Source organism: Mauremys reevesii, linkage group 3, assembly GCF_016161935.1.
Source record: "Mauremys reevesii isolate NIE-2019 linkage group 3, ASM1616193v1, whole genome shotgun sequence".
Taxonomy (NCBI): domain Eukaryota; kingdom Metazoa; phylum Chordata; order Testudines; family Geoemydidae; genus Mauremys; species Mauremys reevesii.
In genome coordinates this window covers 95,193,208-95,219,579 of record NC_052625.1, presented here as the reverse complement: position 1 = coordinate 95,219,579, position 26,372 = coordinate 95,193,208, and the positions used below count along the sequence as shown (strand labels likewise).

Below are 26,372 nucleotides of genomic sequence, written 5' to 3'. Positions count from 1 at the left end.
TGACCACAATAATTATGTTAAAGATTGAAATCAGCAGGAGTTATGCCTATCTTTTAGAACAGTTACTTCATGAAAGATAGAGCTCTTCACCCATGTTTACATGGTACAGGGAGGTATTTGGAAGTAAAAGATGTATTTTCTAATGCGGGGAAATTGAGACGGAAATAAGGGCATAACAGGATTTCCTCTGAGGAACCTTTCAGGTTCAGTGTATAAATTCATAAAAGACAAGGTGGGTCAGTGAAAAATATCAGTTTTGCCTTCATATCAGTGACTGAAATGATGACCTATTGTAACATTTATTTGGTATGTTAAACAGATACTGCAGAAGTGTCCAAAAGCATTATTCAAAACACTTTAAAGTCTCACTAGGAGTTCAGTGCTGCAATTATTTAAATCCAGGGGAATGTTGCTACTGACTTTTTTAATTTTAAATTTTTTCAGTGGTGCAGGGTCTGTGCTCCATATTTCTTTCTGAAAAACTAATATACCGAGTGTTTAAATATATCATTCTTAAGCTCTCTTGATGGCTGGAAACTGAAGCTAGACAAATTCAGACAGGAAGTACAATACAAATTTTTCACAGTGAGTAATTAACCATTTAAACATTTTACCAAAGGCTCTGGTGGATTCTCCATCACTGGCAATTTTTAAATAAAGATTGGTTGTTTTTTGTAAAAAAATATGCTTTAGTTCAAACAGGACTTCCCTGAATTAATTCCTATAGCCTCACACTAGTCCCTTCTGGCCTTGAAATACATGAATCTAAGCAGAGCTCAAAAATATAGAAGTGAGTTTGTAATTCAAGCGGATAGGTAGGTGTGTGTGTGTGTGCGCGCGCGCGCTAGGTGGCTAACCCACTTAGGTGCTTTTCAAAATCCCACGAGGCATCTTTAAGTGCCTAAATAATTTTGAAAATCTAGCCACTAGCTATTAATACAAATGGTGGCAAGTGTTCACCATGTCACATGGTGCTGAATGCCAAAATGCTGCCTAAACATCCAGATTTCTAATGTTTGTATATAGCCATCAGTGGTACACATTATTGTGAGAGACCTACTGCAAGAGCCTTGAACCCTCTAAGCCAGTGGTTCCCAAACTTCTTCCGCCGCTTGTGCAGGGAAAGCCCCTGGTGGGCTGGGCTGGTTTGTGTACCTGCCGCGTCCGCAGGTTTGGCCGATGGCGGCTCCCGGTGGCCGCGGTTCGCTGCTCTAGGCCAATGGGAGCTGCTGGAAGTGGTAGCCAGTACGTCCCTCGGCCCGTGCTGCTTCCCACAGCCCCCATTGGCCTGGAGCAGCGAAGCGTGGCCACTGGGAGCCGCGATCGGCCAAACCTGCAAACGTGGCAGGTACACAAACCGGCCCAGGGCTTTCCCTGCACAAGCAGCGAAACAAGTTTGGGAACCACTGCTCTAAGCAGGTTTGAAATATATTCTATGCATAGATTTTTAAGGCCAGAAGGGACTATTATAATCATGAAGTCTGACTTCCTAAATAACACAGGTCATCAATTATCACCCAATGACTTCTACTTTTAGCCACATTTGTGGTTGAACAAGAGCCTATCTTTCAGAAATATATATAGTGTTAAAGCCTCCACATGATGTTGAATTTGTTGCATCCCTCAGTAAGCTGCTCCAATGCTTAACTATCCTCACTGTTAAAAATGTGCATATTATCTCCAGTTGTGTCCTAGAACAAAAGTTGTGCTTTCAGTTGCAGTCTCCCATGGATTAAAAAAAAAAAAGTTTTTACTCTACGTCAGGGGTGGCAAAGCCTTCCCAAAAGTGGGGGAGCCAGGGCTTCCTGCCCCCAAGGCCTCACTCCTTCCCTCTGAGGTCCTTCCCCCAGCCAAGCCAGAAGGCAGTGCGGGGCCAGAAAGCCTGCTCCCAACCCCCATGTTCTGCTGCCCCTGCTCTAGCTTTATTTTCTCCTGCTAGGATTTCATCAGCTGGTGTACAAAGGCTGAATTTCCCTGTACTGAAAAGCTAAGTATTTGTAAAGGGTAAGACACTAATAACATTTCATGGTTAAAGGGGATATTGTTTATAAAATCTCCTATAAAAAGGAAGTAGGGTTTTTGGAAATATGTGCCTTAAAATTCACATTTAATGAGGGTTTTGTACACAGGCAGACTAAGATTATAACTGTGGTCACGTTTAACAAGAATTTCATTAAGACCAAAAATAAATGGTTCTCTTTCCTCTGCAGTCATCAAGTTGTTATTAAGGTTGTGGCTTGTTTGTTTGGTTTTTTTAAACCCAGTTTTGACTGAGTCATTTGGTTTTGTTTAAACAAAAGTAATCTAACAGAAATTTTTCACTCATTCATCACTGGCAAGGGGGGTTTGGACCTGCTGCCTCTACCTACCATGGGCTGCCCCCTACAACCCCAGTACCTAAATAGCCTTCCCTGCTACAGGCAGACTTTGGGAAATTAAGGAACTTAGTTTAAAAAAGTCAACTGGACTGAAGAGCTCAAGGACCTAAATATGGAGAAGGCTTGGAATTTCTTCAAATCAGCTATACAAAAATTACACCTCTACCCCGCTATAACATGACCCGATATAACACAGGTTCGCGTATAGCGCAGTAGCTGCGGGGCTCCGGCGGCGCTTTAACGGGCCCGGGGCTCCAGCTGCTGCAGGGAGCCCCGGGCCCTTTAAATCCCACTGGAGCCCTGCCACTGCTACCTCGGGGCTGCAGCAGCGGGGCTCCCCGACGATTTAAAGGGCCTGGGCTCCCCGCAGCAGCTGGAGCCCTTTAAATCACTGCCAGAGCTCTGCCACTGCTACCCCAGGGCTGCGGTAGCGGGGTTTGCTGGTGATTTAAAGGGCCTGGGGCTCCGGCTGCTGTGGGGAGCCCTCGGCCCTTTAAATCCCTGCTGGAGCCCTGCCGCCCCTACGCCAGGGCTGTGGCAGCGGGGCTCCACCAGCGATTTAAAGGGCCTGGGGCTCCCTGCAGCGACTGGAGCCCTTTAAATCACTGCCAGAGTCCTGCCACCCCTACCCCGATATAACGGGGTTTCAGCTATAACACAGTAGGGATTTTTGCCTCCTCACAACCGCATTATGGTGGGGTAGAGGTGTATCTGAAATTTGCATCCCAAGCAAGAGAAACAATTTGTAGCCAAAGGTTCCAGACCCAGCTAGATTAATAACCACTGCGAAAAGGTTGTTAGAAGTAAGTAAAGATCCTATAGGTTGTGGAAAAAAGGGATTGATCAGCAAAGAAATCATGGATTTTGGAAAATGTAGGAATAAGTGAGAATTGCTAAAAGTCAAGCTGAATTAGCTCTTCTGAAAGCAATTAAAATAATAAAAGGGTTTTTTTTAAAATAAAAAGTGAATAAGGAAGGATGAGGAAGGATGCAGCATGGATGGGAAGGAGACTAAAGATAATCTGGGCATGGCACAAAAACTCAATGAATACTTTGCCTCAGGTTTTAGTACAGATGATAATATGGAACATGGGCATGAAGGTAAAATGGCTGATGGAATTGAGAGACTAGAAATGGAAATTACCACATCTGAGGTGGAAGAAAAATTTAAAGAGCTTACTGAGCCCAAATCAGGGGGCCTGGATAATTTCTATCCCAGAATACTGAAAGAACTGGCACATGAGATTGCTAGTCCAGTAGCAAGCATTTTTAATAATTCTATCCAGAAGTACTAGTACTGTATGACTGGAGAATAGCTAACATTTTACCTATATTTAAGTAATGTATTCTGTTGTTTGGTTGGTAGGTTGGGGTTTTGGTTTTTTTGGTGGTGGGGTTTTGGCCTTCTTCCTCTGAACCATCAGAGATGGCTACAGCTGAAGATGGGATACTGGGTGAGGTGGCTCTGAGGTGTCACCAAGCATTCTCTCTCAGGTGGCTGGCAGGCTGGTTCTTGTTCACATGCTCAGGGTCTAAACGATCACAATACGTGGAATCAGAAAGGAATTTTTCCACAGGTCAGATTGGAAGTGACCTGGGGGAAGAGAATTGCCTTCCTCTGCAGCATGTGGGTGCAGGGTCACTTGCTAGGATTATCTGGGTATATCTCACTTAGTTCCCTGCCATTGCAGGGGCCTTGGGCATTGATGCACCTTGGTCCCTCCTTCTGTCCCTATGGCATGTAATAGTCTAGTCTCCTGTGGGCTGTAATACTTTGGTCTAATTTGCATTGTTGTGTTTAGTGCTGGGTGGTGTTGGTGGCCTGTGAAATACAGGACATCAGAGTAGATAATCTGGTGGTCCCTTCTGGCTTATACTTTATGACTCTGAATTCACACTAATAGTACGTTCCATGATTTTCAAAGAGCTTTAGGAATGTTAATTAAGACTCACAACATGAAGTAGAGAAGTGTTACCACCATTTCACAGGTGGGCATATGGAAGCCCATGGGGGTTAAGTGACTTACCCAAGGTAAAATAAAGTCTGGGCTATGCTGCCAATAGAACCCTCAGCTTTTGGGTTTATGCTATCAGGTCAACGACAGTTTTGCATAGAAATGTAGACTTTAATAGTTTTTTTTCCAATGAGAAACACTGTGTTAGATGATTTTTGTAAGATTTGGCATTAATTTTGAAGTCAATACATTTTTCCCCTCAAGCTTCATGAACACCAGGTTTTCCATTACCCACAGATGACAAAACTTAACATATCTAAAGGCACAGCTAAATACTGCCGATTTTCTACCCCAATAGGCAGGGTTTTGTCACAAGCTAGCTGGCCCTTTAAGGGAAGGCTTAGCCTTGTCTGTGAGGATCGGCTACCCTCTTGGCTGGATCCTAATTGGCTGGGGATCAGGAGACCTTGGATAATGATTGGACCCAACTAAGAGTTTTCACAAAAGGCTGAGAGTTCAGTTAAGATGGGGAAAGAAGCTTGAAGAGGGAGTTAATACCTGAGTGACCCTGAAAGGAAAAGGTAGCAGGGGTGAAGGAGACTTTCTAAGTGGGCTTCAGAGATATCTGCTCCACAGGCAGGTAGCCCTGGGAATAGACTGGAGTTGAGGATTCAGACTAAGCAAAGAGACCTAGGAGGATGGATACCCAGGAGAGATGGGGTGCAGGGGTTCCCTCTTGCTGGAAGAGGAGCTAGCCCTATGGTGGGACTTGAAAAGGGGCAAGGTTCCAAGGAGGTAGCCTTGTGTTTCGGCGTTCAAGAAAAGGAGCAGAGAATTTGGGAGAGCCCAAATGGAGTAAAATCACAAGTCCAGGGTGGACAGTAGTAGCCTAGGTTTTGTTTGGGGGTGGGGGTTGAGTCCTGCTAGGGAGAAATCCAGGAACTTGCCCCTCTGAAAGAAGAGGGGCAATAAGGAATAGTTCAAAAGGGGTGGAAGACTGTATGAATGACTAGTATTGTGTTGGATGCTGCTTATTTGGGATATTAGTACCCTATGAGAGGTGAAGCTGTGTGTGACCTGGCTGGAGGGTTGAATCACAGAGAGAAGTGGACCAGCAGTAGAGCTAGAGTGGCTATCAGCAGGGAGTGCCCCTGGAAGAAAGCCTGCATGCGAAACCAGCTACAAGTGAACATGCTGGCTGGTGAGTGACTCCTCTACAGGTACATAAAATATGCCCAGGAACAGACTAAAAGTATAGGGTTTCAAATAGTAGAATTTGGGGGTAGGCTGTAGATGGAAAATTTAGTTGGACTTTTTAGACCAAAAATGTATATTGTGTTACCAAACAGAAAAACATGCTAATGAAATATCAAGGCAATATTTTCATGCTGGAATAAGATTTTGCCTCTGCATCCATAAACACCAGAAAAAATCCTAATAAGAACAAAGTCACTAAAAATTTGTGAGAGAAGGAAACTATAGGTTAAAGTTATACTTTAACAAACCCAACCATTTCAAATTACCACAGGGAAATACAAAATTAAGTTACCCCAAACAGACTTAGCTCTACCTCTTGTTTCCTTGCCCAAATTAAAAACATAGCCTTACATCTACACACTGCAGAACTTCTACATTGAGACCATGGACCATATATCCACCTCATACTGTCCTCTATGCCAGTGGTCCTGACCGTTTTTATGGCTGTGCTCTACCAAAGCCATCAGATTTGGATCAGAGAAAAATCAAAAGGGTGTCTGGTGTGAGCTGCTACATGAGGAAGTGACTATAGGTGCTGGTGCCTCTCTTCTCCAGGCTGTGCAGCACTGACTTACTAGGCAGTACGAGTATCATTCTAATGGCATTACTTCCCCTGGCTCCGGAGCGGGGACTGGGCAGGAGCTAGTGAGGCATAGGAAAACAGAAGAGGTGGGGAGACAGAGCCCTGTTGGGAGTAAGAGAGGGCAGCTATACTTCTTTCTGGAGAAACTGGGCCCAGTGATGAAAGTAGACTTGAAAAGAGAAGGAATGATCACAAAAAAAGGAGTGGGAGTTCCTCCTTTGCTTTAGCAGAGGAAAGAGAGCTATGATTCACCCTTTCGCCCACCACCATTTCCCCTACCTTTACCATCTGGTTGGACCTTGTTATAGTCATCAGGGGATATAAAAGATTGCTCACTTATGGGATAGAAAATAGGGCAAAAGTGAGTGTACATCAGCAAAGGTGTAAGTGAAGGATTTCTCCAGGAAGCTGTGAGCTTATTTTTTAAAGTTATTTGCTAAATCTCTTTCTTTTATAAAGAGCTGTATAAGGGAGAATTATGGCTCAGTAATAATGTTTGAGTAACTTAAAAAAAAAAACACCCAAAACTAAATAACCAGAATGATCAAAGAGGGATATCACATCACAGAATGAGAGAATAGAATGGGAGAAAGAGACAAGAAAGGGAATCTAGTGCAGATATCAAAAATAGGATACTTTAATTTTAAACCCCATAAAATAACTAAAATTCTGGTTCAAGTTTTACAGGGTCATCTTACCTTAAGGAGCAGTTTTAACATTTATTAGCCCATTTGAGATTAAGTTATTCTACTTTGGACCATGTTCCACAGAAGCTGGGAACTAACTTTATACTCTCATGGTTGCTCTATTTTGATTCAGCCAATAGTCCTCTCCACTTTTCCATGCTTTATGGCTAATGGCATTGCATTCCCACTACTAGCAAGAGTTATGTGAAGGTAGACCAGTAGCACTCACATGACCTAAAATGGAGTCTAGCATTACAATCAACTGCAGCTAGTTTCACCTGGTTCTAAGAGGAAAATATTCTTCCCTAAGATAAGAGTACCCAGACCTCCACTTTTTATAGTGTGAGGCTGAAAGGAAGTGGAGAAAGCAACCAGTTGTGTAATGAGTGGCACCCTACAGTTGCATTCTTTTTTCTCCTTAGGATTTTATAGTATGAGGAGTATCTAACATATGATGTGTGGCCTCCCCGCCACAGTTAGGATGTCATTCTCATCTCTTTTGGTGGATAAACTTTGCAGCACAAGGGCTGCATTGGCAACTTGCCAGGAGTTTGAGCACTGCACTTAATTTGCAATAAAGTACACAACAGTGTCTATTTGACTTGTATCTTCCTTGCTGGATGAACAGAACTCATTTGTTTTATGTTCAGCAGCAATAAAAAAGTAGTTTAGCTTTGTCCTTAAGTGGCAATCATACACTGTTTTTCTTGTGTTCCTGATCCATGTTCAATAGGCCTTCTGTATAACCAAGTTTGAGGCTAAGTGGTGGGAATAATGAAATATCAGTAACATTGCAGCCACCCAGGGCCTGATCCTGCAGTTGGATCCACAAAGGTGGATGGTTGTTTGTGCTTACAGGAAGCCTCATTGACATTACTCACTGGAGTAAAGCCATGCAAATGTGTTAGTATTTCTAGAATCAGGCCCTCAGATACGATGACGATGAATGTGGTATAAACACTCAATACATACATTCAGTAATTTTTCTTCAGATGCTTCTCTATACCAAAAGTTTAGCAAAAATCCTAATACAGTAATCGGACACCTTGAAAAGCTACCATAATGATTCTAAAATAACTAAATACACAATGAAAAGCCTTAATCCTGCTGAGCTACTTGCCTTTTGAAAAACAAATGTAAACAGCAAATTTCACTCTGAAAAGCATAGTATGACTGATTTTTTTCAAAGAAAAAGGTTTATTTCAGTTTCCTGAATGATGTGATTCTGAACAAAAGAAATTAAGAGTTTTGAGGGGAATTATTCAGCGTATACTTGCCCTAAAGAGCTTAGATCAGCTGCACAGGTTTCTGAAATTGGCCTCTCGCTAATTAACTCATGTATACGGGTCATGCTACACAGGGCAGATTTGGTCACCTTTTATTGTCCTTTTTTTACTACTAGGGAAACATGCAACTGTGAAACATCTGTGTTACGCTTTTTTTTTTTTTTTACAGTTGTCTGCTCATTTTTTTTCATAATGTTTACTATACTGTTTCTTGCATTAATATACTTAGTCTCCTAGCTTTTTAACCGAGGCTTTATTTTATTTTATTTTTAATATTCAGTGACTCTTGATGTATGTGTTGTGTGAGTTCCAGTCTCTTTGGTTGTATTTGGTATATCATTTACTTTGAGATAGCATCAGCAGTAATGATTAGTGTCTGGGTTCCTTTAATTAAAGCTGGTGCCAGCAGACTGTAAGATGAAAGATCCTCCCCCCTCCCCCCAAAAGCTGGCCTTACCAGCAAATGCTGTAGCTAGAACTGACAGATCTTATGCTTGGTTATTATGCACTCTATCCATGTAGAAACTCAGTCATGCGGCATTAGGTTGGGCACAAAGTAGAGATGAGCACACCTCAAAAGGTTCACTGATGTAAAGTGAAGCCTCAAGATTCACCAATAAGTCAGTTTCATTATTATGACTGTAGTAGCCTCCAGAGGCCTCAGTTGAGATCAGAGTCCTAGTGTAAATTCTCTGGGATAGGAATTGTTTCTTACTAGACGACTCAGGCCTCCCCCTACTGAGGGAGCACAATCTAAAGGGGAAGCCACGTGACACCCCCCCCTCACCCTGCACTGCCATGCTCTCCTTGCCCCACATTACCTGTGGCAGGGGGGAGAGGGGCTGTGTCCTTCTCCTTCTTTGCCTCCCCCTTGGCATGTTCGCTGCTTTCCCTAGCAGCCAGGCGGGGTGTGGGATGGATCTGCTTTTGCCTGAGAGACCCTGGTTGGGAGGCAGTGGCAGCCCACTCCCTGCCTGGGTTCAGCTTCAAGGAAGTCAGGGACAGGGGCCTTGCGAGCCTCCTCTGCCCCCTGCCATGTTTCCAGCTCACTTGGCCCCTGTCCCCGGCAGCTGTGGTGGCAGTGGGTCACCCCCTACCCAGGCCCTGCTGCTGGGGACAGGGGCAGAGAGAGCCGAGCCCCTCCTCCCCTGGCATGCTCGGCTCCTGTCTCTGTCAGCTGAGACCCAGCAGGGAGCAGGCCATCGCTGCCTCCCAGCCAGGCTCTCTCAGGCAGAAGTGGCTTCGTCCCACTCCCTGCCCCGCTGCCGGGGAGGGTGCGGGGGGGGGGCCAAAGCCCATGTAGAGGCACAACACCTTTATGCAGGTGGCCCTGGCAGATCTCCGCAGCCCCTGAGATGTGTCTGGACCTCACAGGGTCTGTAGGCTGCATCTCTGGCTTTCCCTGTATATGAAGATAGTGGTACAACCCTTCCCTCCAGTGGAAAAAATCTGAAGAACCTCCAGGAGGGGACCTACATAGAATTTCCATGGCTCCTTTGTGGCTGCCTCTGCATAGGAACAAGATCTGACCCCATGTATCCATTTTACATGAACACTGTTTCAACACTGTCTAAGAATATCCGTTATTTTTTTGTAGGGTCATGTGGCTTGCCCATGTACTGTCATTAAACATTAAATATTTCTGATGTTAACAATGTCTGCAATTTAAATGAAAGTAAAAGGAGAAATTAAGCTTACACGACTTCTCTATTTGCATGTTTGTATAAAGAAAACTTCCAGTAACTGAAACACTAGTAGGCTTATGATGAAATTCTGTCTATGCATGTGCAACTCCCAATAAAATAAGTGAGTGTCTCATGCAGCTACCAGAAGGCAATATTTGGTCTGCAATATGTCTAAAGTCTACATCAGTACATAGCTAATTGTAAGTTGGGGGTTAGAAGCTTGAATTCTATTGTTACTGGGTTCTGCCTCTCAGGAAAGGAGACCTAAAATCTGATAACATCTAAAGAGCCTTTCCTTCTGTTCTGTCCTAGTCAGTAAACTGACATAAGTGGTTTTCAAAGGTTTCATAAATTCAAACGACACAAAAACTCTCTTCTGTTCAGTATAGAATTATTCACTAGATGTCACTGTTGTCCTTCCCATGATAAACAGTCTAACCATTCCTATATATCCTTAGCAGCTGTTTTTCTTATTATATGTAGTCCTGTTGTAGCTGTGTTAGTCCCAGGATATTAGCAAGACAAGGTGGGTGTTGGTGGCATCAGGCATCTATACTAGGCCTGAATGAGCCAAAGTTATTTTGTGTCTGTGTCCTAATGGAATGTGTAAAAGCTTCTTATCAGTAACTGGCACCACAGCAGATAGTAAAAAGAGGCACTCTTCTCTCTTTTAGGAGGGAGGAGGGAGGGGGGGGGAAATAAAAAAATAACCAACAAACCAACACCTAAAGTTACTAGAAAAAAAGTTAAATGATGTGCTGTTGTTGTCAAGAAATTTAAATACCTAGCTGGACTTGTGTATAAGAAGAGAGACACAGCTTATGTCTGGGGTTGCCTTTTGAGAGATGTGTGTGCCTCCGAGCATCCTGTTTTTGAGTAACTCGAATAAACATTTAACTGCTTCTCCCACTGGTGTGTGTCTATTGGAGAGATATACGCAAGAGAACCTGTTTGCTGCCTCAGCCTCAGGCCTTTGGGCAACAGTCGGTAGGAACAGTCCAGTGCTGTAACCTTTTGTTTGCAAAGATCCATTGACTAAAAGTAAATTGAAAAGATTCTGACAGTAGAGACTGCCTCAGTGCTAGACTGTGGTAGCCCGACATGGGAGCGGAGGGGCGCACTACTACTACTAGGCCGTGGACCTAGCAGCCTTTAGGTACAGGCAAGTTTATTTCGGTTTTTGAGGGGATTTTTTGTCACAAGCCTGACTGGGATGACTGACTGTAATTATGAGGACCTTGTTGTCTGAAGTGAAGAGAGGAGGGTTATAGCCAAGCAAAGGGGGGGGAGGAGGCAGCAGCAGGTCGATCGGGATCCGATCCCTCCCCTTCCCCCCTGCATGGTCCCCCCCAGCAGATCCTAGGTGGATCCTAATGATCCTAATGGTCAGACCCGCCACCTGACATTAAAAAGAAATGCAAAAAAAGGAGGATTTAATGGGGAATGTCTATGGCTCATTTTGAAACTGCAAAATAGGGCTTATAGCCTTAGAGAGGGAGAGAAAGAAAAGAGGCAAGTGAAGATGATGGCAGTGTAGCAGCTGGTGGAAGGGGAAGAAAGAAGGAGGAAGAAGGGGGAGGGAATGCAACCCTGCATTTCACCCAAGATGAAATCACTCACCCCCCCCCCCCAGATGCTTGGATAATGACTCTTGCAGTTGAGAGCCAGCCATGCAAGCCCCCCAGTGGAGCCAGTGGGGAGACCAGGTTTTTTTTCTAGTAGTGGGGGGGGTCCCAGGAAAGGCAGCCCATCATACCCCATTAAGGTTCAGCTCCTGCCCAAAAAAGGTCCAGTGCGGATCAAGCAGTACCCGATCAAAGGGAAGGACTCTGCACCCCCTTGTTCCAAACCGTATACCTTGGCATCTCTGGACTTAAAGATGCTTTCTTTCACAATTCCGTTGATACTCATCAGGAGATTTTTTTTTCCTTTGGAGGGGAGGATGGGAAAAGAGTTAAAACAGCTTTTTGCTGGACTGTGTACCTCAAAGATTAAAAACTCCCCTACACTTTTCAGCAGCTCTGGCTAGAGATTTGAAGGACTCCCTTTTAAGGCTACTGTGTGAGCCTCTCTTGAATTTTTGGACGAGGAGGATATCGGGTGCTCGAAGGCAAGGCTCATTGCCCCTCTTAGAAGTACAGTACTTAGGGTTTTCACAACGCAGAGAGAGAGACAGCTCTCAAAAAAAAAAAAAGAGCAATTTGTCAAATCCCTGTCCCCAGCAATCGTAAAACGGCAGTTCGGATTGTGGGTTAAACCTTTGTATGAAACTAATGGAAGCTCCAGCCCTCGGTCTGCTGACCTTTTCTAGCCGTTTCAAACTGTATGCACCTGGAGACGTCCTGTGCATATTTCTCAAACAACTGACTTTGGGGGAACTGCAGGGTGTATACCCTCACATGGTCAGCAGCAGCTTTGTCACACACGACAAAGGAGGGGTTATGCTGTTTGTACTCTCACTCCACGAAACTAAGCAGACAGATATGCCTTTGGAGTGCTGCATGCTCATGCTGTTTATGGAAGAAAAGGGGAATGCTGAAAGCTGAAGGTTCTCCAGTTAAACATGGGACACAGATCCTCCGGCTTCTGGAAGCAGTACAGCTCCCTTGGAGTAGCAGTTGTACAACCTCTGGACTTAGACCCTGGCTTCCCAGTACAGGCTGAGTGTTTAGTCTGTCGATCGATTTAGCGGTGAGATTATGTTCGGGAGGGCATGGCCTATGAATGGTACACCCGGTTGCTAGGGGAGGAGAGAGGGGCTGGTTTCTTATCTCAGTACATGTGCTCTCTGTCTGCTGTTCTTTGTTCTCCCACAGGTATACAAAGATTTGCAGCCTCTCTCGTGGATGCCCCCCCCCACCCCTGCAGCCTGAAGTGGAAGGGACCTCACCGTCCCCTGCTGATCCCCCACACACAGCAAAGGTCGAGGGATAAGAACTGAGAAGACTGCCAGCGACGATCTGGGACTTAAGCTGTTATTCAGGCGACAGTAAGGGCCTGGAATGAATGCCCTGTGACCCCTTTGGACAGTTACAGCGCACCTGAAAAAAAACTCTGACTGCTGTGTTTGTTTTTTCAGGGCCAGCCTAACTTTGTTTTTAATCTGTTTGTTATTGGTAGTTGTTATTTTGTGGGTATTTAAATTGTACTATTGAATCACAGTATGCATTGAGGGATGACCCTGGGAACCACAGGCCAACTCGGCGCGTATTTCCTACCCCTATTTGGTTGGTCAGTGGACCCTGGGTTGGTGTGTTATCGACAGTTTCAATCTGACAATCACACCTGGTCCGCTGGAAATAGCACCTGTCAGTATTATTTACATTTGCGGTACCTCTGCCTATAAGTGTATGGAAGTTGTTACGAGGGATATCTTGCCCCCCCCCCGAGTGCTCCTGAGACAGACTTGGTATGATTCTCCTCCCATCTTATGGGGTGGACGGGCTGTCCAAATTTTTACCGTAAGCTCTATGTTTCTCACCAAGTTTGCCAATGAGACCCTGGCCATAGAGAAAGCCTTAACTCAGAGCTTTATCAGCTCCGGTTGCTGGCCTTGCAGAACAGACAAGCCCTGGATTATGTATGTCCCAGAAAACTCACAGGACATTAATAAACACATCCTGTCAGCTGAACAGGCTTTCAAGCAGTGGAAGGCCCATTTTGATTCCCTTTGAATTGGTTGCCCAACCTAGGAGGATTGGGCTCACAGGTGTGGTACTGTGCCTAGTCATCCTCCTCTTGATTGCTTGTTTTAAACTGCTTCTTCATCAAGGCACTCAATCGCATTTTGTCCATTATATGAGAACACTCAGCCAAAGGTTTGTTGAGTATTCTCAAAGGAGGGAATTGTTGGTGGCATCAGGCATCTATACTAGGCCTGAATGAGCCAAAGTTATTTTGTGCTTGTCCAAAGTCCCTCCATGTTAAACTTCAGTTGAACTCCTAGGTTAGAAGTGAGAATGGAATGTGTAAAAGCTTCTTATCAGTGTAACTGGCACCAGCAGATAGTAAAAAGAGGCCACTCGTCTCTGGTTTAGGAGGAGGAGGAATAAATTCAGAAGTAAACCAACCTAACAGCCCTGAAAAGTTACTAAGAAAATGAATTGCTTGTTGTCAAGAATGATTTAACCTGTTTAATGTAATCCTTAGCTATACAATGTGTCTATTATATGGGAGGGGACTTATAGGATAGGAGGGGGGAGTAGATAGTGGGGGGTAATAGGGATACCTAGCTGGACTTGTGTATAAGAAGAGAGACACAGCTTATGTCTGGGGTTGCTCGATTTGAGATGTGTGTGTGCCTCCGAGCATCCTGTTATTTGAGTACTCGAATAAACATTTAACTGCTTCTCCACCTTGGTGTGTCTATTGGAGCGAGATACACCGGGCAAGAACCACTGTTTGCTGCCTCAGGCCTTTTAGGTCGGCAACATGGGTGAGGTAATATCTTTATTGGACCAACTTCTGTTGGTGAGAGAGGTCTTCTTCAGCTCCATGTAAGCTCAAAAGCTTGTCTCTCTCACCAACAGAAATTGGTCCAATAAAAGATACACATTATATTGGCTGGGGGGGGAACAGCCATCCATTTGCTGAAAGGACCCACTGGCCTGTAGCATGTGCTACTAAAGTTATTTTAAATACAGTTTGTAGAAATTCAAACTTATCAACTTCTATTTCTCATGTGGGTGAGAAGAAATTAAGGTGTTAATAAGAGTTGCTCAGGAAAACTTATATAATAGATAACTGTACCTCAGTATCTCTTAATACTAGGGGAAACCGTGGTGATAAAATTCTCAGAACTTGCATTTAATCTTTTTTGTATAACAGATTATAAAAGGTGTAAAGAACGAACCCAGGTTAAAATAAATAACTTGTGTTTTAGGAGTAACTTGGATTGTTTTAGCTGGAAAACTTGTATAAATCTAGGCTGCTTGTTTACCATTTATATTATATGTTTACTTTTTGCCCTTCATTTAGTTTCTATCATATCAATATAGTACTGAGTGCCTTACAAAGTAAATATATGTATTGGATTGACAATACATACAGGACCAACAAACATCATTTGGATAATAAAAATAGACTAGTTTCTTGCCAATTTATTTTCATGCACTAGTATAAAACTGCAATGTCTAGTTTCTAAAAAGAAGTCTTCAGTGAATGTAAAACTGTTTCTGGTTTGTAAAAACCTTTTCACATTTAAAAAAATGAAACTTACAGTTAAAGGCCTCAACAGCATTTTGGAAATGGAGGTGCTGTACATAATGGTACAGCAAACATAAGCAAGCATACTTCATTAGCAGAATCTATTTACTTAGCAGGATTAGGTATATCAGAAGTTCCTATATCAAAGATAAACAAATAGAGGGTTTAGGATTTTGCAATAAAGTGGATGCCAGCATTTAATAGAGACAGACCACTTATGTTGTTTTATTCTAAGCAATATATTTAGTTATTGCTATTTCCTCTATAGGCAGCCAATATGTTATTGCAACTATTTTCTAACATAGTCTGGATTAAAACTCAAAGGAGCTTAGAAGCCAATTCTGCCCCGATTTACACTCTGTGTGTAATCCAAGGAGCTTGTCCAAACACTTCTTTTATACCATTTTAATTATATCAGTTTAAAACTAGCGTGGTCAAAGGGGTACAACCCCATAATGTGCCTGCAGTTACACTGGTATAAAGCTACTTATATTGACATACACCTCTACCCCGACATAACGCTGTCCTCAGGAGCCAAAAAAACTTACCGTGTTATAGGTGAAACCGCATTATATCGAACTTGCTTTGGTCCATTGGAGTGCGCAGACCCGCCCCCCTGGAGCACTGCTTTACCACATTATATCCGAATTCATGTTACGTTGGGTTGCGTTATATCAGGGTAGAGGTGTAGTTTATTCCCCAAAATGTAGAGGAATAAGTATAATGTATCTGTGCCAACAGTATGAGAGGCTCTCTATTTTGGGTTTAAAAACAAACAAACCCCTAACTGAAAGTTAAATTGGTACAAAAACAGTGTACAACTAGCTTTTCTGTTGTGACTGAGTAGTGCTACTCACGGAATCACTCAGTAAATGGGAACCAGCCTCTTTGTGTTTGGTTTTTCATGCTTGCCACCTGCCAGACCTTCCTAATAACCTAGGAAGCTGTTATTAGGCTGAGAGGCAGGGGAGAACTTTTTGATAAAGTGACATTAGTGCAGGTGAGACTTCCTGCTACTATCCATGACTGTGACTCAAGAGTACTTGGGTTATAAACTAGGGAAAATTCACCATGGACAGTGCATGTTTCAAAATGTCACACACTGTAATTTTTTGATTTGGTTACAGATCTTAAAAGAAATGTTTTAGTACTCTGCAACAACCCCAGCTATGGTACACTGTTCCTTATTCTAGTATTCCTTTTTTTTTAAAAAATAAATTTGAGGTATCACTAGCAAACAAAGTTAAAGTAGACGTTATAAAGTGTGTGCTAACACCGCTGCAGGAAGATGCTGCTATTCTTTTTCAAAATCAGATCTCATTCATTTTGTTGAGTATCTACTATAGTCTACAAATAAAAATACCGTGTAATATTTTTATGGTCATTGACCTTCAGTACGTGCCTTACCCCTCCACCCTCATTAGTCAATTTGGTGTTCCATGAGGGGCCACTCATGCAAGAATAATGACAATTTACTACTAAAGAGAAGCTCCTTACTTCCTATTAAAATTTGAAAGCCATTTGGACAAACAATTTGCATCATGGAATGTTTTCTGAAAGTAACCAGGCTGAGGCTCAGAAATTTTCTGGTGAGGGTCCTGTTCTTAATTCCTTTGTGCCTAGTCATGGAGATAGGTCGGCTTAAAAGCCTTCCAAATAAGAACAGCTAATGTGATATGGGTCAGAGACTTGAAGTATTTGAGTTAGCTATGCCATAGGGCTGTTTAGGGCTCTGTAGTTTGGTAGATTCTGGTCTATTTCCAGCTCTGCCACTGGCTGACCTTGGAAAACGCACTTCACCTCTCTGTGCCTTAGTTCCTCATCTACAGAAGAGGGATAATGCTACTGATTTTCTTTGTAAAGTGATATTACAGATTTGTTTTTAGATACATGGAAGTAAAATGTCGTCTACTGCAAAGTATGGTGCACAAATGTAATTATTTTCAGAAAATGAGCAGCCACTTCCTATGTTAGATGAAGCCTCCAAGTGGCTTTTCTATTGTGTTGTTGGCCTGGGGGTAATGAAGGCATGTAGGAGTGGGGTGAGCTTCACAACTGCAATCTCTTGGATAGTAAAGGGCTTAAAAGGTGTTTCTAGCCATTAGAGGACCACACACTCTGGATATGTTTACACTATGAGATGGAGGTGTAAATTCCAGCTTCAGATGTACCCGCATTAGCACTGATCAAGTTAACATGTTAAAAATAGAGGGTAGCCATGGCTGTGTGAGCAATAGGAGGGGCTAAATACCCCCAGGTAGGTACCGAGCATCTTGGATGGGTATGTACTTGAGGTGACTAGCCCCTCCTACCACTTGCACTGCCTCCGCTGCACTCTATTTTTTTTAGTGCACTAGCTCAATCAGAGCTAGCACAGGTACATCTTCTCAAGCTTGAATTTACACCTCTAGGTTGGTGTAGAGGTGTTAGTGACTTCTGCGGGCTAAGCTCCTTGTATGTACTGGGACTCCTTGCAATCCTCCATTTCTTACCTACCCACTCCCCAAACCCACACGCACAGAAGCTGCATATGTACCACCCTTCAGTCTCTTCAATTTCAGGGACTCCTTGCAAGCCCTGCCTGCTTCCTATCCCTTCTACCCCTCCCCTGCCCCCCAATGCTAGTGGCTCCCTGTGCCTTACTTCCCACCATTATTATTATTTTGTCCTGTCAGAGAGAAGTCATTCAGATTGTCAAAACATTTTAAACTCTATTGGGATGATGGGTAAACTGAGGGAATATTGTTATGCATGAAGATGTTAATGACTGTCATCAACAGATTCTTTGATCTATAGATAACTACCGACCTAGCTGAAGCCGATGAGCTGCTGACCAGATCCCAGGGGCTCTGTTCCCCATTTCCCCCCTTCTGGTTTTCTGGCGTTCACCAAAATCCAAGAGGCTTCTGCCTTTTGATGCCTAGAATGTTACCTGAAATTTCAGAATTGATTAGATGCAATGTTCAAAAGTTATCAATTATAGACACACAGAAATTATATATTGTGTTTTCCATAGAATTAAGCAGATCAAGTTTCTGTACCTATGGTTTGGGGTTTATATCTAACTGCTGAATGTTACACAGTAACAGTCACTTCTTAACATTTTCTATAGTAACAAAGTCATAAAGTCTTAACTAGCAACATCTGATCTTTCTTTTACATTGTACCTTCTCTCTGTCCTTATCTTAAATGCCCTGATGTCCAGCTGTCTCTGAGCCCTGGTGCTGTAGCATTATCAAGTACTGCTGCCACTAGGCCCTTCTGCCTGCTCCCAATAGCTGTGCTGAGCATGCCTGTGCAAATGTTCCCTGTTATTTCAGAGAATATATCTCTCTACCATAAGGTGTATAATGGGGCACCCCAACCATACCTTGTAATCTAGTGTGGGACATGACCCAGTTCATTGAGGAAGTGAATGGTAGGAAGGCATCATATTGCATTGCATGTGGACCTTATGTCAGCAAGGGGCAAGGCTAGGGTAACCAGATGACTTTTGGGAGATACAAAATGGGAAATGTGGACAGAACCCTGGCATAGCTAGAATTGGCTTGGGGACCGGCAAAATCCTGGAGTGATTAGATTTAGCTATTGGCAGCAAATGGTGTGCACCATATATTCTGTCAAAATAAAGGGGATGGCAGGTGCAACATGTGTGTTCTGTTTGCATTTACCAAAGTACATAGCATCAATAAACAGTTAATTTGTAAATACAAACATTGCAAAGAGAATGTTCTGCAGTTAATGAGCACTCTGACTTTTGTATCATGCCAACTGTGACAGGTGAGTTTTAAACTGTATTTGTTGAATGAAACAAACTTCAGCCATTCCCTTATTCTTTGTCTTCTGCACTTTTGTAAAGATAGCTCTCATAGTGGAGATACATTAAACATGGTTCTGGACCAATGACACTGCAAGAGATTTTGTTCATTTTCATATTCACCTGAGGTAAAACTAATCCATGGGATATATATACTTAATTCGTTTTACTTAGTTTAGTGTGGGATGTTGTGCTCTGAGCTTTGATACAAAAGGTTATCTAGAGACGCATCTGACATTCTGATTTCATCACTGTATATTTGTTTAAAAAACCTACAATGGATGTATGTTCTCCCAGGGCTCATTTGTTAACTTTAAAGGAATCAAAAATACTTGAATAAAACAATGGGAAAGGATTTCATCTACTACCCTTCTTAATTATCTGAGACAATGAAGAGAACAATGGATCAAATGAGACTTTCATCTTTTCCGTTCACCTTTTGAGGCTTGAATGACTTTGCTGAGGTCAGTAGTGTTATATCTGTTTGTCCTAAGAGATTGGCAAATGGACTCCTGTTTTTGCAGCCTCCGATAACAAGTTTGTTATTTCATGATAAACGTCTGAGATATACAAGAAAGTTTGAGCATATATTTTGTCCTGGCAGGCAAGAGAGAAAGGTGGAGGTAAGCCGAAGACCAGGAGAGCCAAATTATGAATTGTAAAGAACTGACATGCCTGGCTGCCAACCAGTCTGTTAAAAGAAACCCAAAACCCAAGGTAATAAGATGCATTTTCAGTCCCAGGTATCTCCAGCATTCTTATTCAAGGCTTTACTACTGTTTGTTTGCCTGCTGTTTTATAACCAACACAGTCCTGAATAGGTGTTTCTTTAAAATGTGGGAGTTAAAGCAGAAAGTATCCCTGAATTCTCCATAAAAGTCCCCTCTAACTGAAATGGTTTTAACACTTGAACCCACTTTATAAAAGGTTTATTTTAATAAATGGAATTGAGTGACTAATCCCTCTTTTACTTTCATAAGTGTTTCTTCACTATACGTATATTAATAAAGTTACATTTAGTTCTTTATTGCAGTTTGAGCACTTCTACAGAAAAAATGTTTCCACACACTACCACCCGGAATCCTATGAATATTGACAAATATGTCTAGAATTACTTAGAATCTGCCTGGATGCTGGTTCTCCCATCCTTATTTTATCTGCATGCTGAGATCATGAGGGTACTCTCAGTTACAGCTTTCATAATGCTTATATCTTGTTGCAACTAAACAGATGATTGCTATAGCAAACCTGCCTTCTGACTTGCAGTTTAGAGAGCTTTCTTATTAGAGAGTAGTAGACACAAATGTGGCATATGAAACAGTAATAAACAGTGTTTACTTGCCTGGCTACTAAAGCTTAACATCTGGGATGCAGCAGTGCAGAGTTAAACTTTGAGACTGGGGCTCTGTCTAAACTAAGACAGTTTTGGAAAAACTGAACTAATGGTAATAACATTGGGAACTTTAGTGTGGGTATGGTTAGACTGCCAGAACAGTTGCCAGCATCATGTTTTCTAAACCTTCTGGGAGCAAGTTGAAATGACATGGTGCTGAAAACACTTTCTAATTCTCTGTGACATGAGCATGCAATTTCCTTTGAATTCAATGGGAATCCTATGTGTATGCATCTGAGGGCAGAATTTGGCCTCTAAGTAAGGATGTTTCAAGTTTTGAATGTATTTTTTGGGGATCAAAGTCATCACAATGTGACTTCAGCAATGTCATGACAGGATGCCTGAGGGATGACAGCATCACACATTGCTGCAACATCGAGATGTTAAGATTGGATGAGGTTTGAGAGGGTGGGACCTAACTTTGCTAGAGGCTCTCAAAATACTAATGCCAGCTAGACTAGCATGGATGAGTGTGGTCACACGTACAAAAGAAAAATACTCTTATTTAGCCCTTCCCTCCCTAGAAGGGCAAACACCACATTTCTGTGCCTCCTGGTATGTTAAGGGAAGCTTTCTTACAGAAAGGCATATATAAATATTCCCAATTCTTCGCTGGAGGAAATTGGAGATGTCTGCAAAAAGCCAAGAAAAAGTTGCCCTTATCCACTGGACTACAGTCGTATTTCTCTCCCTCTCTCTTGCCCAATGAGTGTTCCAATGAGGATAAATCATTAAATAGTCATGAGGCTAGAGAGAGAGTGGGAATGAGTCTATAGCCCAGTGGTCAAGGCACCCACCTGGGAGATCCTGGATCCAGCTCCTTTGCTCCAAGCACTCTTTATTCACAGTAGAATAGCTTCAACAGGAGAGCGACTAAGAGAGCCCCCGCATCAGAATATCCCATAGCCCAGTGGTTAGAGAACTCTCCTAAGAGGTGGGACATCTCTTGTTGAATCCTTTCTTCCCCTCTGGCAGAGATGGGGGGAGGGAGGGGAATTGAACCTGGGTTTCTATAGGCCAGGCAAGTACTCTAACCACTGGGCTAAAAGTTATAAGTTAGCATCACCTCCATCTCTGGTGGCCAGATTTTGAATGGGACCTGATCTGTTAGGCATGATTAGAGGCTGCCTATTGGATTGGCCCCTGCATGTGAGATAGGTGGTCAAATGCCTACCTTTGCCTCGTTCATGATTCACTCGGGGGGGAGAGGCAGCAGAGCATATACTCAGAGGTAGAAACTTAGACACCAAGGGAATTTTTACTGTGAAATTAGGTGCTGCATGAGTTTTGGCACCTACAGGGTTTGGCTTCAGTTTTGTGGATTCCAGTGGAGCCAACACTGGGATTTAGGTGCCTAAAACTTAGAGTTAGGTGCCTAAAGAACAGACTTAGGCACCTAAGTATTTTTGTAGATCCCAAATTAAAATTGTCTGTCTAAATGTATTGGAGAGAGAACGTCATCCAATAGGGTTGGTCCATGTGTCTTGAAGTGGGTTTTAGCCTGTTCCTCTGCTCCTCCTTTATCCAATGTGCACTTGCCTGTGCTGGAACTGCTCATAAGGATTCTGCAAAGGCAGCTAGGTGGGAGTTTTGTGGTTAATTCCAGGCCAGATTCAATGCAATTGCAAAACTATGCTGCTTTTGTAGTGTGGTATTCCACCAATTTTGTGGGCAAAAGCTCAGAAGTCCAGCCTACCTTTGTTTAAAAAACAAACTAATATCCTATAAGAGTAATATGTTTACAATTACTTCAATATTAATTTTAGAATGTTTTCCAAATTGGTATACTTATTAATGAAATAAGATAATAATTTTACTAGCTATGACTGTGATATAGTTAATGCAATGTAAAGTCTGTACAGCAATTCAAACTGATCTCTCGTTAAAACTATCAGATTTTCATAGGAAAAGAAACAAAACAGAAGCAATGGTCCTGTCCTGAACAGTACAGTAAGTTGCCTTCAAATATAAGAACTATGTTTGGAGAAGAGATCTAATTTTGTCATCGGGTGCCAGCACATGACCATGAGACAAATTGGCACTTAGTCAACTGTTGGACACTATAGAAAATCCTTATATATATTTTGCCTTAAGTGAACCTGCCTTTAGAAATGCTTTAGTATGTTTCTATAATGAGGCTCTTAGAAGTGTGGTTTCAGTCTGGATCTGGCATGGTAAGATTTCATGTTTATCTTAAGAAGGTCTATAATAATATTCTACGATTGTCACTCTAAAGCCTAAAATGTCTGACTCAGTATGAAGTGAGCATGGTTGAGGGTTCTTTCTGTTAAGAATATCACCAGGTTTAATCATCACTTGGATTTGTGGTTTGTTACTGTCCAAATTGTAATTTGTCAGCTATTTTACAAATTACAACTGTACAGGGTACAGATATAGTAAAGTGTGTTTAGTGTATTTATGCCACGCCAAGAGTCCTAGACCATTGTGGTATCACAGATAAGTCAATCAATCACCACCCTTACTCAACAGCTAATTTGCATGCAACAATTTCATGGTTGTATCAGGGAGATTGCACAGATGGTGGATTACTTGGCCCAGCTGCCACATCCAGCCCAGGTTTAGAAGCTACTAGTTTATCTAACACTTACTTGGTTTACAATTAAAATCATTTTTTTCTGTCAGCCCTGCAGCCTTAAAATGGAATATGAAAGTCAAACAGAGTTCCATCTGGCTCGTATCATCAGTAATAAAGATTCTCTATGCTGAACTGTTGCACAGGTCTGAGGGCAATCCATTGATGCTAGCAAAGTTTAAGTGGGTGTACCCAAGAACAGAGTCTGGACCATGGGCAGCAGGTATTAAAGGCCAGGGCAAGCTAAGCCCCCCCTGACCTAGGCCATGGCCCACCCATGTTCCCCCGGGAGCCATGCCCTCCCTTCCTCTTTACCCAGAAACCAGTGGGGGCTCAGCTTCAGACGGCAGCCAACAGTAATGCTGAGGCCTGCCAGGGTGAGGGTCGGGCCAGTGGCCTGGCCCAACACTGGTGGGAGAGCCAGCCAGCATGGCTGGGGCTGGCAGGCCAGAGCTCCTCCGGTTGCGAGGCAGGAGGTCTCGGGGCTCCTCCAGTCATAGAGGGTAGGGCAGAAGGTGGAACAAGCAGGGCTGGAGGGCTAGCCTCCCCGAAGGGGGGGTGTTCACCTGTTGCCCATGGTCCGGACCTGCAGTTAAATCTTACTGAAAAATTCTAATAGTGCACAGTTTATAACAGAATCTAGCTCACTCCCTAGTAAAAACTTCTGAGTTGTCAGCTATGAATGTGGAAGAAAATATGTTGTGGAAAAGGCTACCATTTTTGCAGTCACTTTTCTGGAGTACAATGGCACTCTGAATTACAGCAATTGAGGAATCTAAGGATTTTTTCCTTAATGGTGTTGAGCTCTCAGAAATAGGCCACACCTTACCCCATGTGGTTCAGGGAATAAGCCTCTGGGCTTCAGTGGATACTGAAGCTGGGGCTCCAATATGGTAAAGTAGAAACCCCTGGGCTTGGCATGCTTATTTTAAGCAGTCATGAAAAATTTCTTTGGCTAGCAAAAGCAGAATCAGAAAGCGGTATAATATTTTGTGAATCTGGAGTTAACTGGTATGACTAAGCTAGTATCAACTGAACTCTTTTGGGTACAGGAAGTGTTAGTATTGTGTAGTAATGAGAGTGCAGGGAATAATCTCAGTGTGAGGATTATTGTAAATGTAGTAAATTATCAATCTTGTGTATGTATTTAAAAACAAACGACATCCAAAGTTTCATAACTGATTGTTTGACATTTGAAAACATCACTATATATATATATATATATATATATATATATATATATATAACTTGATGCTGTAGGTATTTTACTTAATGTCAGATTACTTATAATTTTATAATGTTTGTAAAGTATCTCCACTTTGGCTCTTAACATTTTTTTTAAAGCTGATTGTCTCCTTCCATCTCCTCTGTTAACCTTACACAAACTATTCATTCCCTAATACCCTTTGGAAGTCTATTTCCTCCACCCCCATCTCTCTGCATGCTCACTTGCTGCCTTCTCTGCACTTTCATGCACATGGTCTCCTTTTAATATTTTAATGTAGCTTTTAGAGTATTTTGAACAGAAAAAGTGATATCTGTTGGTAAGTGCTAAATATTTTCTCTGTTCTCTTACTAGTTTTTCTTTTTGTTTCGCCTTAAAGAGGGCAACACTCACTATAATAGGTTTCTGTAGGGTTATCAAGTAGTAGTGCTTTACACATGGAAGGAAGGGAGAGGAAATTGACTAGAATTCTAGTCAGTATTCTTCTTCTGCAGTCCTTCCACATGTGCAAAGTTTTATCTACTTGATGCAAGGAAGAAACTTGAAGTTAAAGTACTAGGATTAGTCATCTTCCTTCTGCTGCTAGCTTTCTACTCAAGAAGCTGACCTCAAATTCAGTTTAAAGAGCAGCTCAGCAAGTGACCTCAGCCTCTTTAGTTACCATGTTGTATATTAAATAAAAAATGACATTTTAATATCATTCATTTTAACAGTATAAAACTTTTAGGGTTATAATTATAACTCTAATGTTTATCCTCCAGCATACATGCTTAAAGGACTTATAACAGAAGCTTCTTTCAAGGAGCACAAATTTTAAAAAACCTGAACAATTTCCAACTGTTAACTGTAATCCTAGCTTTTGCTATAACTGAAAAACTAAAGAGAAAATGCTACTTTAACCATTTGACATCACTTTAGGCCTGATCTCGACAGCCCTTATGTACCAGCTTATCTTTATCTACATGAGTAGTCCCATAGACTTCAGGGGTCTTAAGCATGTGTATAGATTTAAGTTTGTAGGGTCAAGGTCTCTGTGTATAGTCAGTTTCACTGTTACCCACTGACAGAGTCACATACAAAGGGGGGCATTTCTACACATGGAGGGATACAAAGAACTTTCTTAAACAACAACAAATGGGAAGCCAGATCTAGCTAAGGCTTTTTTTTTTTTAAAAAAATAAGGTTTACTTTATTATTTCATATTGGAAAAGGGTCCTGTTCTACTAAAATGCTGTAGAAACACAGACAATCGAGATTGCAATTTTGTTCTTCCTTCTTTTCATGTTCTTTTTAGCTACCACTAGCATTTGGGGAGAGGGATAGCTCAGTGGTTTGAGCATTGGTCTGCTAAATTCATGTGTGTGAGCTCAGTCCTTGAGGGGGCTGTTTAGGGAACTGGTGTAAAGATCTGTCTGGGAATTGGTCCTGCTTTGAGCAGCAAGTTGGACTAAATCACTGGTCCCCAACCTTTTTGTCTGGCGGGCACCAGACAAAGGACCGTGGCGGTGGTCAAGCAGCCGCTGAATTTCTGCAGCATTTCGGCGATGACGACGCTCGTCAGTGGCAAGATGCGTCACTGCAGCATTTCGGCGGATGCTTGACCACTGCCAGGACGCGGGGGCATTTAGATGCCCCCATGGGCACCACTGTTGGGGACTTCTGGACTAGATCATCTCCTGTGGTCCCTTCCAACCCTAATATTCTATGATTCCTTCAGGGAAGGGCTGTCTGAAAAGGACACATCTCTTTTTAAATGCATTCATGACAATATCATTGCTGTACTAGAAAGTCAATTTCACTTTATAATCATTTTAGCTCAGCTTCTGCCTCAAAGTTCGTCATGATCTTTAACAATTCTCCTCTGCAGTTTTTAAAAACATTTTTCTCCCTCCTTCCCCACTAACCACATTTCAGCCCTCCTTAAGTACAGAATGAAATGCCCTGTTGCATCAATTACTAATGCACATAAATCTAATTTGATGTGGTATAACAGAGGCTCTAAATGGAGAGCAGTAGCCTCTAATCGCGAAAGCCAAAACGTGGTGGTGGTGAAAACATTGGAGAAGAGCACTGGACTTTTTCTGCTCAGTCTCGGTAACTGGTGCGTGTGATCCATCCTTATTTCTAGAAGGAAAGCACAGTGTGCCTGGTGCTGCCATCTACAATCCCAGGGCAGGCGCCAGGATGCAGTTCTTGCTCTGTTGTTCTCGGTCAAAATCCCCCCTTCTCTCCGGGTTAGATCGTTTGTCTCCCCGCCACCCCCCCCACCGTGTCGGGGCGTGGTGCGGGGAACGCAGCCGAGGGATTGG

General features: G+C 42.6%; 1 protein-coding gene and 1 long non-coding RNA gene across 3 annotated transcripts in view; one reads left to right on the top strand and one right to left on the bottom strand.

Annotated features, from left to right (window-relative positions):
* Nucleotides 1-7,016, bottom strand: part of LOC120399949 — a 35,253-nt gene extending 28,237 nt beyond the window's left edge. Inside the window, exon 1 of the long non-coding RNA XR_005595416.1 lies at nt 6,872-7,016. This is a non-coding gene — a long non-coding RNA (uncharacterized LOC120399949). The remainder of the gene's footprint in view (nt 1-6,871) is intronic.
* SCAF8 (SR-related CTD associated factor 8) overlaps nt 5,398-26,372 on the top strand; it is a 156,685-nt gene continuing 135,710 nt past the window's right edge. Inside the window, exons 1-2 of one of the 2 annotated variants that reach the window (XM_039528213.1) lie at nt 5,398-5,534; nt 19,457-19,569. In XM_039528213.1, the coding sequence (XP_039384147.1) occupies nt 19,504-19,569 (66 nt within the window). In that variant the 5' untranslated portion in view covers nt 5,398-5,534; nt 19,457-19,503. Of the gene's footprint in view, nt 5,535-19,456; nt 19,570-26,327; nt 26,372 lie in introns of those variants that run through there. The other variant, XM_039528214.1, reaches the window with a different exon arrangement.